At 43.8% G+C, this 13349-nt stretch overlaps 1 protein-coding gene across 1 annotated transcript in view; it reads right to left on the bottom strand.

Annotated features, from left to right (window-relative positions):
- The window catches only part of LOC135405117 (ATP synthase subunit alpha, mitochondrial-like), a 28930-nt gene extending 21065 nt beyond the window's left edge, over positions 1–7865 (bottom strand). The window contains exons 1-11 of the mRNA XM_064639825.1: positions 7688–7865; positions 6611–6689; positions 5343–5512; positions 4366–4539; positions 4118–4284; positions 3824–3972; positions 2736–2887; positions 2380–2604; positions 2166–2273; positions 562–706; positions 186–336 (exon numbers count right to left, since the gene is read on the bottom strand). Of these exons, the coding sequence (XP_064495895.1) occupies positions 186–336; positions 562–706; positions 2166–2273; positions 2380–2604; positions 2736–2887; positions 3824–3972; positions 4118–4284; positions 4366–4539; positions 5343–5512; positions 6611–6689; positions 7688–7747 (1580 nt within the window). The 5' untranslated portion in view covers positions 7748–7865. The remainder of the gene's footprint in view (positions 1–185; positions 337–561; positions 707–2165; positions 2274–2379; positions 2605–2735; positions 2888–3823; positions 3973–4117; positions 4285–4365; positions 4540–5342; positions 5513–6610; positions 6690–7687) is intronic.
- Positions 7866–13349: the final 5484 nt, after the last annotated feature.

The following is a 13349-nucleotide window of genomic DNA, read 5'->3' as shown; positions in this document are numbered from 1 at the left end:
GCTGGACTTCCTAAGAACTAAAGTCATGAAGTTGAGCTCCAGACAGCAGGAAGGCTCATTTAACTTCCAGTTCTGGTACAGGCCTGATGTTCTGGGATACACTAAATTAACCGTTCAGTGACCATTATCTGCACTCCAGCCATCAAGTCAATACCCTTGGAATGAAGCAAGATAAATCATCATACCTGATTGTGGAGAGGAGGGCCTGGTGCTGGCTCAGTACATGAGCTAGGAAAGTGCTCTCAAATTTAGTGATTTTGCTGGGCTCCAGCTTGTCCAAGTGACCTCTTACACCAGCATAGATGACTGCAACCTGTTCCTCAATAGCCATGGGAACTGCAGAAAAGAGAGTACTCATGCCATCAAGTAACTCTCACATCAGGACACATCAGTACTACACAGTCCTTTCTTTGAAAATCAACTGCACATATACAACATGATTCAAGTAAGTCTGCATTTACCATGTGCACAGAATGGACATAGTAAGTGCTGCCACAAAGACAAATCTCGTTAGCAGAAGAGACATATGAAATGCAGACTTGTTAAATTCAAGACACTCACCATACTGTCCTTGTTTGAGAAGCTCTGTCAGACGTACACCGCGGTTCAGCAGCTGTTGTGTGGCAGCATCCAGATCAGAGCCAAACTGGGCAAAGGCAGCTACTTCACGATACTGAGCCAATTCCAGCTTCATGGTACCTGCCACCTACAACACAAGATACAGATTCAGACTGAGTTTGATCACCTTTTAAATGTGTCTAGGAGTTTGCAGGTTATCTTCAGGTGACAGTTGTCACAAGTCAGCTTTGCCTTCCATACCAGACAAGTGAATCTCAGTATTCTAAGAGATGATTAAATGACTTGGACACAGGACTGAAGGGGATACTAAGCAAGTTTACAGATGACACAAAACTGGGAGGAGCTGTTGACTCCCTCAAAGGCAGGGAGGCCCTGCAGAGAGATCTTGACAAATGAGAGGACTGGGCAATCACCAACCATATGAAGTTCAACAAGGGGAAGTGCTGGATTCTGCACCTGGAATGGGGCAACCCTGGATGTACGTACAGACTGGGGAATGAGAGGCTGGAAAGCAGCACTGTGGTAAGGGACCTGGGGGTCCTGGTTGATGGCAAGTTGAATATGAGTCAGCAGTGCCCTGGCAGCAAAGAGGGCCAACTGTGTCCTGGGGTGCATCAGGCAAAGCATCACCAGCCGGTCGAGGGAGGTGACCTGCTCTACTCTGCACTGGTGCAGCCTCACCTTGAATATTGTGTGCAGTTTTGGTCACCGCAATATAAGAAAGATATTAAGCTATTAGAGAGCATCCAAAGGAGCGTAATAGAGATGGTCAAAGGCCTTAAGGGAAAGCTGTATGAGAAGCAGCTGAGGTCCCTTGGTCTGTTCAGCCTGGAGGAGACAGAGGACACCTCATTGCAGTCTACGACTTCCTCATGAAGAGAAGAGCAGGGGCAGGCGCTGATCTCTTCTCCATGGTTACCAGTGACAGAACCCAAGGGAATGGCCTGAAATTGTGTCAGTGGAAGTTTAGGTTGGATATTAGAAAGAGGTTCTTCTCCCAGAGGGTGGTTGGGCACTGGAACAGGCTCCCCAGGGAAGCGGTCACAGCACCAAGCCTGCCTGAGTTGAAGAAGCATTTGGATGATACTCTCAGGGACATGTTGTGACTCTTGGGGGTGGCCCTGTGCAAGGCTGGGAGTTGGACTCGATGATTCTTTTGGGTGCCTTCCAACTCAGCATATTCTGTGATTATATGCATTTCTAAAAATCCCACCTTTTAATATAAGCATGCCCCCCCCAAAACAGTGACCACTGATATTAAACCTCTTTAATTCCATATATGGAGTAAAAGTATGGTGTTAAGAGAGCATTCTCTATTTCCAGTTAGATCAGTACCCAGCTCAGCATACTGAAACTTTATCCTACATCTTTATGCAGATACCATTTTCCTTTCTCCCCTGCCTCTCTCAACATACAATGGAAATATCAAAGAGATCCCCAGTTTGTTCTTTTATAGTTTCATAACACTAACGAACCCAAAGCTTTATTATTCCCTCTCTATTCACAGCTCTTTAGAGTGAAATGGGTTGGAAGACCTATGCACTGCTCATCTCTAGCAAGAGGAGGAGCAGCAGTTTTATGCTTACCTGCTTCATAGCCTTGGTCTGAGCAGCAGAACCTACACGGGACACAGACAGACCAACATTGATGGCTGGACGGATACCTTTGTAAAACAACTCAGTTTCCAAGAAAATCTGTAGGAGAGAATTGTTTTATTATCTTGGTCAGAAGCCTGGAAGCCTCCTCAAAGACATGCCAATAAATTACACAGAAGTACCCTGGGATGTGAAGAAGTCCTACCTGTCCATCAGTGATGGAGATGACATTGGTTGGAATGTAAGCGGACACATCACCAGCCTGAGTTTCAATGACAGGCAAGGCGGTCAGAGAGCCACCTCCAAAGGAATCATTCATTTTGGCTGCTCTCTCCAGCAGGCGAGAGTGCAGGTAGAACACATCACCTGGGTAGGCTTCACGACCAGGTGGACGACGCAGCAGCAGAGACATCTGACGATAGGCAACAGCCTGCATGGTATCAAGAAAGCTTTCAGACCTCAGTAGCCCATTTAACATTTTGAATTTCTAAACTTGAGGTGATCTTACAGCTACAAACACCAACGTTAAGACTATGAGGCCTATAAACAATGTTTCCTGACCTGCTTGGACAAGTCATCATAGATGATTAATGCATGTTTTCCATTGTCTCTGAAGTATTCCCCCATGGAGCAGCCCGAATAGGGAGCCAGATACTGAAGGGGTGCTGCATCGGATGCTGTGGCAGACACTACAATAGTATATTTCATGGCATCTGGAAAGAATTGGAGACACACCACTGAGTATATTACCTCATCATGCCTGTAATCAGCAAATACAACACACATGAGAAATATGTTGCTGAAGCAAGCCCAGAGAGCATCATTATATTGTTACAGGAAAGCCCACTGTAACATGCCTGTTAGCTCAACTAACTCAAGAAGTTTCAAGAGCAAGTCCACAGCAGCCAGTGTCTAACACTCGTAGACTTCTTTCCCATTTAAAATGAAGTTTAAACTTTAACTAAGACACAATTTTGTTCTAGAACTAACTCAGCCTGAAAGTCCATGGTTTTCTGGCTGCTGCAAGGCAATACTACCCTTTGTTTCACAGTCCCAAACAAATTATTGTCCCAAAACATGGGGGTTTTTTTCCTGCTACGTATGACTCTGCTTGACCAGCAGGCAAAGAGGTAAGGTGCCTGATCTCTTGCAAGCTCTGTTACATATGCAGCCTTGGTCAATGAGATCATTGTTTCTGAAAAGGCACTATCATTTAATCCCTTATGTTTGGGCAGTAAAGTCTCTCTACTTAAATTTGTAACTGCCATTCACACTGACTTACATGCATATGAAACACATCAAGTCCATAAATACTTGTAGGCCATAGCTTGTCACCAGGCCTGTGTGACTACCAAGAAGAAGCTCTCAACTCTGCTAAGAAAAAAAAGGCCCTGACTTTTCCAGAAGCAATTCAGCAGTTTTGGGACCTCAAAATAATCTTCTAATGCGATGTAGCAAAAATGAGGGGTTTCCTCTTCTCCCCGATAACTAGAAAGGTTCTCATCCACAAAAGCAAGTAGTTCACTCGTTTAATAAAAAAATAATTCTGTCTATAGTTGCAACTAGGAGAGGTCACAGCGCTATTCAGCATTATAATGAGAACAGAATGTCACTAGTTGTCAGGCTCAACCATTTTCAAAAATCTGTACCTGCATCAGTGAGCCTCTTCACCAGCTGAGCAACAGTAGATCTCTTCTGGCCAATTGCAACATAGATACAGTACAGCTTCTTCTTCTCATCTGTTCCATCATTAAATCGTTTTTGGTTGATTATTGTATCAATTGCAATTGAAGTTTTCCTGGGTAACACAGAGGTTGATAAGTTAAGCTGCCTACAGTTCTCCCAACCTCTATACAGTTTTGTGTTCAGCTCTGTACATTGGTGCACACTGCACTCAAGTCTTTGTTTAAGGAAATATTTTTTGGCTTGGACATTTAACTTACCCGGTCTGCCTGTCACCAATTATCAGCTCACGCTGGCCACGACCAATTGGCACCAAGCTGTCTACAGCCTTAATACCAGTCTGCATAGGTTCACGCACAGAGATTCTGGGAATGATCCCAGGGGCCTTTAAGCCAACTCTCCTACGTGTCTTAGGTGCAATAGAACCCTTAAAAAAGAGGAAAGAAACTGTTGCAGTCTGTATCACATAGATACATAGCAGAGGTAGTAAACACCTAGTTACACTTACCTTCCCATCAATTGGATTGCCCAAGGCATCTACGACACGGCCCAACAACTCTTCCCCAACTGGAACATCCACAATGGCACCAGTCCTCTTCACAACATCCCCCTCCTTGATCAGTCTGTCATTACCAAACACGACAACACCAACATTGTCGGGCTCCAAATTCAATGACATACCCTAGGACAAAGATCACATTATCCTGAGAAAACACATACAGATGTCTACAAAAACTGTCAGTTTAATACCAATGTGATCGTTCTACAGTGTAGAATATGCAACATAATTACCTCAATCTTATTTGTAACAATAGTCAATGTTCTGCATTTATGAACAGTACATCTATTTTCTTCCATATTGGTTAGAAAACCTGCCTAAGCCTTCAACTTACCACATAATTGTACTGAAGCAATCTAGCATTGTCATTTACCTCTCTAAACAGATCAGAAAGGATAAGCAGGGTTCAAATACAACATTTATCTCTTGCCTAGGAATTGGATGAGGGAAAAGCACTAGCTTGTTCTCTGCCCAAGGTGAGTTAGGTCATTAAAATATTGGAAAAGCTATTGCAGTACTCTCAGAACAGTCAGACAGCTTTTTAATTCTAGTCTACTCTTAGACCTACAAGAAGTCAGCAAGCTGCACATTATTGAAGCAGAGAGGCTATTACTCAACAGTAAACAAAAAAGCCAGTCTGAAAACAAAGGAAAAAATCCAGTGCCAGATTAGTTCTTTTATTTCCCAGACAAAGACACATAGAACTCAAATGTTAGCCAAGAACCAGATACTGAAAGCAAAGTGTTATGAATTCAAAGAATATTTGCTTTTTGCAGTATTATTTCAACTAGTTACTACTTATTAAAGTTGCAATGAAGTTTGCAAGAGGTCCATATGGGTACCTCCAAGCATAGTCTCATTCTCCTTTAAAAGTCTTTTTTAAAATATATTTCTAAGCTAAAAAAAGTGCTTTAGTGAAAGCTTACCTTCAGTCCCGAAGAGAATTCAACCATTTCTTCTGCTTGGACATTTCTTAGGCCATACACACGGGCAATACCATCACCAATTGAGAGCACGCGGCCAGTCTCCTCAAGTTCAGCAGAGGTGTCAGCTCCCAAAATATGTTCCTCAAGAATAGAGGATACCTCAGCAGAACCTGGAAAGAGATGTTTCACACCAGATTTAGCACATTAAGGCAAGATATAAATTCAGTAAGCTTGTCTTGAATTCACAGGCCAAGGTGCCCTTTCTCTGGTATGCCACAAGGTCTAGCAAGAAACGTGCTAGATGTATAAGATAAATAACAACTTCTGTATTCTCAGCTAATAAAAGCAGCTTCAACACACAATTACAAGAGAGCTTCAATTAAAACATTGATGGCTGTTTAGTTACTAGTTTCCTTCGTTATGTCCTACACTATTAGCAATCTCTCCCCCTAGAAAGCAATTAGATTAAATAATTAGTCTTAAGCTCAGAACAGACATACTCTCTCCACTTGCAGAGCAGTTACTTAGACTGGAGGCATCAAAACACCCTGTCAACTGATTTGTAATCCAAGATCCAAATACATTTAAAGGAACTCGATACATTTAGGAAGCAAGTTGTTCAATATAAGCTGTAAAAATATATTCTCCATATTCCTCAAATTTATTTGTCAGGGTACCTCCAACAATCCTTTATTTTCTCAGCTAGGAAATAGTAAATAAAAGTGTGAAACTTCTATTTCCTAATAATACCTTTAATAACCCTAAACCACTTCAAAAATTGTACGTGAACCACTATCAAAAACACAGCTATGCAGTGCTGCTGTTTTCTCTAAACACGAAAATGCTGGCAGCAAAGAAGTTATGCTCAAGGATACAAGGTCAAAACCTGGCAGGCCTGGGAAAGCCATCTGTTCCTTCATACTGTTACAAACAAGACAGGAAACTAGAATTAGAGGCATTTTTTTTCAAATAATTCTGCAAGAGTTCTAAATAACAGAATAAGATAATTCTGAATTGAATCCTCATGAAGCAAGTAAACTGTGCAAGCTGACACATGACCACTCCTTGGTTTGGGCATTATTTGAATAGTTATTAAAGTGAAGTCTGCTGGATGTGACCATGTAACAGTTCACTGTTAAATACTGTAAGTACATAAATGTCCTCAAGTGTTCTGTCGACTAACACACACACCATATTCAAATTCCCTTTTGTCTGATAGAGCAAGTTCTTAAACCACACTGTTATATGAAGACCTTTCTCAGACTCACCCGTTTTCTGAAAGCACATTTTGGAGGCATGGAGGTTTCTTGTAGAAACAAGTGCTGCACCTAGGGTGTTTATGGAAATCTAAAATAAGAAGTAATTATTTCAGAAACAGTGAAATTTCCTCATTCAATCATTAAAAAAAAAACAGTAAGAGACAACACACTGACATTTTTTTATCATCAGTTTATACATTTAACGTGTCTCAGTTTTGAGTTTAGCTCCACAGCACTCCATTCACAAGTTGTAGTTATAGAACCAAGTCCAGCACTACTAAGCAAGGACAGATGGTAAAAGATTGCTCTGAATTACTCGCTGCATTTTTCTGCATTGCACTGATGTCAAAGCAACATCTCTCGTTTGCCACCTTTGGGTTGAACATTAAATGCTTGGGGCAGAAAGAAATCACCGCACCCCTCATGGTTCTCCACAAGGGAGAAATAAGATTGTGTCTTCTAAGGGTTGGCCTTCCTAAAAAAAAAAATCTGGTAGGGCTAGAACATATACAATAGCAGAAACAACAATGACAAAAAAAAAATCTGTGATAATGAATGTAATAAAAGGTTGTAACCCTACGTCCTAAGTAAAGCTACCAGTGCAATTCTATGCGCCGTTAATGCTCTTTCTCTGAACGCCTGGGCAGGCCTCTCCTCCGTTCACCTTCACAAGGGACACCAGTGGGAACGGGTCGGGACAGATCTTCACACCCTCGCTCTCCCTACAAACACGGGGAAAAAAACCCCACTACCTAGAAAAGCTTCACAGCTCAAATCCCTCACCTTGACTGGGATCTGGCAGCTTTCAGACATTAACCTGAACCCCCAGCGTCAAGCAGCATTACCGGGGAAGGACAGGCCGTTCTCTAGACCTCCTCCCACCCATTTCCCAAGTGAGGGCACCCCCGCTCCCTCAGCAGTAGGTCTGACCCCGCTGACACGCAGCGCTGAGGTGAGCGCCCCCCCGCAAACTCCTGAGAGCGGGATGCCGCAGCCCATCAATGTCACCGCGGCCCCAAAGATGGCGGGGGCGGCCGCCTCCCACTACCACCTCCGCTCACTCCAGGGAGGAAAGAGCGCGCTCACCAGGCCGGCCTGCCGCGGCAGAGAGCGGGCGAGGGCGGCAGCCACGCGGGCGGAGAGCATGGCGACGGCGGCTCCTTCGGGGAAGGCTGAAGCAGACAGGAAGCAGCTACCGACCCTACGCTTTCTCCACGAAATGGCGGAAGCTCGCTCCGCCTATTTTTACGACGAGGTCGCGCCTAGGAGGCGGGGTGGGGTGATGCGCGGTCTGGAAGTGCTTCCCCCGCCGATTCCCTCAGGCGTCGTGGTATCTTCCCCCTTCTGCACCTCTGAGCGATGGGGGAATAGATGCATATTTATATATATATATATGTAAAGATAAAAAGAAGCTAAACGGTGTTTTTAGAAAAATACCCTGTTGTGGTATGTACCCTTGAAATGGCCCTCGGTGGGCGGAAAAGGGGGAGAGTGGCGGTGGGGTGGGACTGGGGATAGGAAGACATGAGAAGGGCAGGGGCCGGTGTGAGGTGGCAGAGGTGTGGGTTATGGGACAGGAGCATGTGTACAGGGCAGGAATGTGAGGGGCTGTGAGGCAGAGGGTGGTGGTGTGGGGCAGAGGGTAGTTGAGGAGCGACCCCCTGCTTTCTGGGAGCTGTGAGTGCTTGCACTTCTGGCCACCCTGTCTCGATGTAGCAGCTAAATGGCAGAAGAAAAGAGTGGCAGAGAAGTGCTGGCATCTCGCCTGTGCTCTGGAAATGGGTAAAAAGTGAATCTGAAAAATCCGGTATGAAGAACTGCTCAGAGTCTTTTTTATCTTTAAGCAGCAAAGTATTTGTTTATTCAACGTTGGGAGCAAGCCAGCTCGCGCTGGACAAACTTGCTCGACCTCAAAGTGCAAAACTAACCCATTTTATACACTTTAGATACTTGGTTACATCATCTAACATATATATTAATAAGTAGGCTAGTCTCTGGGCGGAGTCTTTCCAGACATGCGTAGTCTTCTACTGTGGGGGTCTTCTCCTCAAGCCTTCATTCCTCTGGTGGTCGCCATGGACGTCTTCCTCAATTTGACCTCTTCAATTAGGTGACCTGAATTCTTCAAGCTTGCAAAATCCTGGCTCTGGGCTTTCTAGATCTTATTCAAACGTCTAGTTTACCTAATTTATTAGTGTGTGTACTACTCCTATTCTTTCTATAATAAGGCCTTTGGTCCAGTGAGCAAAACAGAACATGATATTAACCAGTGCTCCTAAAATGTGCTTCTAGCAAAACAGGTATTGGGCTTTCTTAGCAGGCCAAAATAGTTAACTCTTTTAGGCCTGGCTCCTGTTTTAAAAGGACATGCTGTGCAGCACCTTGTTGGCTTTCCTATTGTTGCTGCAGAGGAGCTTAAACTTCTTAACCAGTCTGCTGATAATAAGTGAAACTTGAAAGTTGACCTTACCAGTGCCATCAGAGGTGATGGTGACAGGACAGCAGCATCACAAGCTGAGGAGAAAGTAATTGCAAGAGGCTGACCTGCTTACAGTCCACAGGGATCTCTCTGTTCTCATGAGCTGTCTGCCAAGGCCTAACCTGGTGGGAACAGTGTGCTCAGCAATGAGTCTCATATGGGAGACTTAGGATTTAGTCTGTGTAAGGGTCAAATGCACACAGGTACCCCCAGAATACCAGGCAGTGGAAGGATTTAGAAGGATTTATTTTCAAGAGTTGAAAACACTTCTCTCAGTACAAAGCTTCACCTGGCCTAAAAAAGACATGCCCCATGTTTGTCTCAGGGCTTTTATTGTCTCTGAGCCCCCCACCCCCTGCTGTGGGGCCTTCAGACATGTCTGAAAGTACTTATCTTCTCTCCTACCTGGGAGCCAGCTCCTCTGGAATGCAGGAGGAGAAAACATCTAAAAGCGTCTCTGGGAAAGATGCCTTTTTCCAGGCAGGAAAGCTTCCTTAAGCAAAAAACCCTAATCTCCTTGTAGTAAAATCTTCCAGAAGGGTCTTCTACACACAGTCTGCCAGGGAGAAAGTGCCAAAACTCAGGCAGTCACAGTGTGATGGTGTCTCCTTGGTAATCCAGAGAGGTTTGTAAAGACAGATCCCAGCAGACATTTCTGGAAATTGAAAGGTTAAGTGAAAAATCCTCAACCATTTTGGCATGTGTTGTATCAAACATGATACTTCAGCAATGTTTCTCATGCTGATTATTTCAGTAATCACTTCAAACTCTGTGAAACTGCCTGAAAAAACCAGTGATTTAAATAACCCATTTAAGTCTTTTGCATTGAATCCGAAAAATCTGGTTTAAAGAACTGCTCAGAGACTTTTGGATCTTTTGAGCAACAAAGGTATTTATTTGCTGACGTCGGGAGCAAGCATGGTTCGCACCACAGAGAACTTGCTCCAAGGCTTCACACAAAATCAGGGGTTTTATACATTTTTCATATATGATTAAATGCATATTCATATGATTACAACATCTATCTATGCATATTGATAACAGGTGGAGTTTAGGCAGAGCGCAGGCAAAGCTTGTCTTGGCACTCAATTCTGGTAGGGGTTTTAGGTCTTCCTCCCATGAGTCTGGAGTCTCTGCTCCTCTTCATCACCATGAACTTTCTACCTTTCCTTTGTTCTTGACCAGCTCAGTGAAGCTTGGAGAAAGCTCTGGCTCCAGGCCTATTTCTTCTATTCAAATGTCTACCTTATCTTACTGTATCCTAATTTATTACCCATAGGCCTATTGAATATTGCTTCTAACGTTCTTCTAAGTTTTGGTCCAATAAGCAGAACAGAACAAACCTTAGCAACACAGACCGACTAGATGTTAGGGAGCCTCTTAGCAGGCCCAGATCTTAGTTAACTCTTTTGGGCCTAGCTTCTTGTTTCAGCATTTGTACTTTATTGCTAAAGAAAGGTGGTTCCTTGATAATTGTTTAGAGGATTTGACTCAGAAGATGCATTTTTATGGCATATTTTCTAATAAGGAGCACAGCTTTTATTGGAATTCATGTAAGCAGTGATATACAAGCTATTAAAATTAAAAAATTCTTTAACTTAAAAATAAGATTTAAGCCATTTTGATGAAGGATTTTATACACCTTTATTTCTAATTTGATGTATGATATACATGAAACATACAATTCCATCAAAAACTGAAATCCTGGCAGATAATTTTATTGATTCAAGACTATTTCTTTAAAACTATTGGGTAGCAGGGAAAAACAAATTATTCCAAAACAATTAGACCATTTAAAGCCACTTTGGTAAAACTGTTCAATGCATCTAGTGAGTTGAACTGGGTTTTTTTTTATTATTATATATGTGTTACCTACTAGGTAACAGCCTGAGCTGATTGACCATTAAGTATAAGCTCACAGATGGTTTAATAGTGAAGGTTATGATGCCTAAAGGAGCTGAGGAAAAAAACTCCAGAGCAATTTAATTAGAGGTGAGATAAGAAAAGGATTTAATTGTGCCTCCAAGGCACAGAAGTTACAAAACGCACGCACAAGGCCTCTGTTACAGGTGTTACAATTTATAATGTTCTCCGTCCAATCTCAGGTTTTATCCACCCTCTGGCTTTTGCCCTGGTCCACCTCCGTCTGCCCCCTGGGGAATTGGGGCTGGGGTCTTTTCGAGACCACCTACTTCGTCACCCTTGTCTTCTTCAGAGCACAAAGGGCACATGGTTACCCATCAAAAATCAAAAAACTAAAAGGACCTTAAGGCATCAGTTATGAAGATCTTGCATGCTTGAAGATTTTGTGTTTCAAGTCTTTCTCACTGGAGAGAGTGGCAGAAAGATGTAATTCATCCTTTGTTTGCAAAGTTGGCTTTCTTGCAGTATTACTCTTCATTCTACATGTAATTAGTGCAGTTTGCTTCTAAGGGTGTAATGGTTTTCTCCCCACAATAACTCAGGGAGATGTTTGCTGTGTGCAGTGTATGCAGCTGAGATGCTGGTATGGCAGAAGCAGAAAGGATATTGTAGAATCCCAGAAGACAAGGGCTAATGTGTATGTCTCAAGCACTGATAGTCAGATGGCTGTGGAGCCAACCTAGGATTGTTGGTAATAACACACTGTGAGAAAGAACCAGATGTGGCTGGAGAAGGGGACCATATGGAGGTAGGGAAGCACTTCTCTGGGACAAATGTCCTTGTTCTGGCTCCTGGAGATAAGCACAACACAGTACAGCGCAGGTGCAGGAATGAGGTTGAGAAGTGGGCACGGACTCGACCAAAGGCCAACCCAATGGGGGGGATCAAGACCACCAAAGACCCCTGAAGCCCTCTGTGGTGTGTTGACCTTGGCTGGATACCAGGTGCCCATCAAGCTGCTCTATCACTCCCCTTCTCAGCTAGACAGGGGAGAGAGAATAAGATGGAAAATAACTCATAGGTTGAGATAAGGCAGTTTACCAAAGCAAAAGCAAAAGTTTGTGCATGCACAAGCAAAGGGGAGGGGGGAGGTTTATTCTCTACTTCCCATCAGCAAGCAATGTTCAGCCACTTCCCAGGAAGCAGGGCTTCAGCACACGGAGTGGTTGCTCCAGAAGGCGAACATGGTAAATAACAAATGCCCCCCCTTCCTCCACCTTTCCTTAGCTTTTATATCTGAGCTGATGTCATATGGTATGGAATGTCCCTTTGATCAGTTTGGGTCAGCTGGCCTAGTTGTGTCCTGCTATGGTCCGTGGGGGAGGGGAGAATGATCGCAGCACTGCACGAAGGGGTCTGACAAGGTCTGAGGTTGCAATGCAATACTACTTTAATGGGGGTGCACAAGGTTTTTATGAGCTCTGGTATGGAATGCACCAGAAAATGGGGTGGAGCATGAGACAGACAACCAGGGAAACGAATAGGGATAGGGACTCAGGCGAAGAGGGAGGAACAGGGGAGGAATCGGGGAAGGGTGAATGGTAGCTCTTTCCTCTCTGCAGCTTCTTCAGCCAATCAGAGGGGGAAGCAGGGAACAAGCACCATGAGGCATGTCTGGACATGCCTGGGCAGTTACAAATCTCAGGGAATCATACAATGCATATATTTGTAAACACATAAGAACTGCAAAGTCCGTATAATAAAGTCCTTTCAATCGCTGTATATCTTTTTCCATTCCTGAAACCGTTCCCATTCTGATCCTTGTTCCTCCACAGTGTCCCCTTCCAGGATCTTGCCCATCCCCAGCCCCTTGATGGGGTGGAGGAATGTTGAGAGACAGAACTGATGCTATGCCAGCACTGCTCAGCAGTAGCCAAAGCACTGGTGTGTTATCAACACCTTTCTAGCTGCCAATGCAAAGCACAGCACTGTGAGGGTTGCTATGGGAAAATGAACTCCAGCTCAGCCAGACCCAATATACATTCTGATCCATTTCCAGAAAGATCTAGAAGAACGGACTGTGCATGATAAATAATTTGCACAGATAACAAGAAACTTATCTCCAGGGCAGGGAAAATTTATCTATAAAAAGGTACCCCCACAAAGACCGAGTGCACATGCACCCCTGAACATCCCGTCAGCTGGATTGACACTGGAGCCAGGGCTGGTGATCTCTTCCCCTCTTTAATCCATCTCTCTCTCTCTCTTCCCTTTCACCAAAACCCACTGCCATGTGGTTATACTAGGAGATCAGGGACTAACTTATACCAATTTCCATGTCGTGTGTAATTTACTAATAAAACTTTGTAAGCTTTTGTGGACCCTCTGACTTCTGTCATTCCTTTC

This window comes from Pseudopipra pipra, chromosome W (genome assembly GCF_036250125.1).
Source record: "Pseudopipra pipra isolate bDixPip1 chromosome W, bDixPip1.hap1, whole genome shotgun sequence".
NCBI classification, from domain to species: domain Eukaryota; kingdom Metazoa; phylum Chordata; class Aves; order Passeriformes; family Pipridae; genus Pseudopipra; species Pseudopipra pipra.
This window is presented reverse-complemented; position numbering and strand designations above follow the sequence as displayed.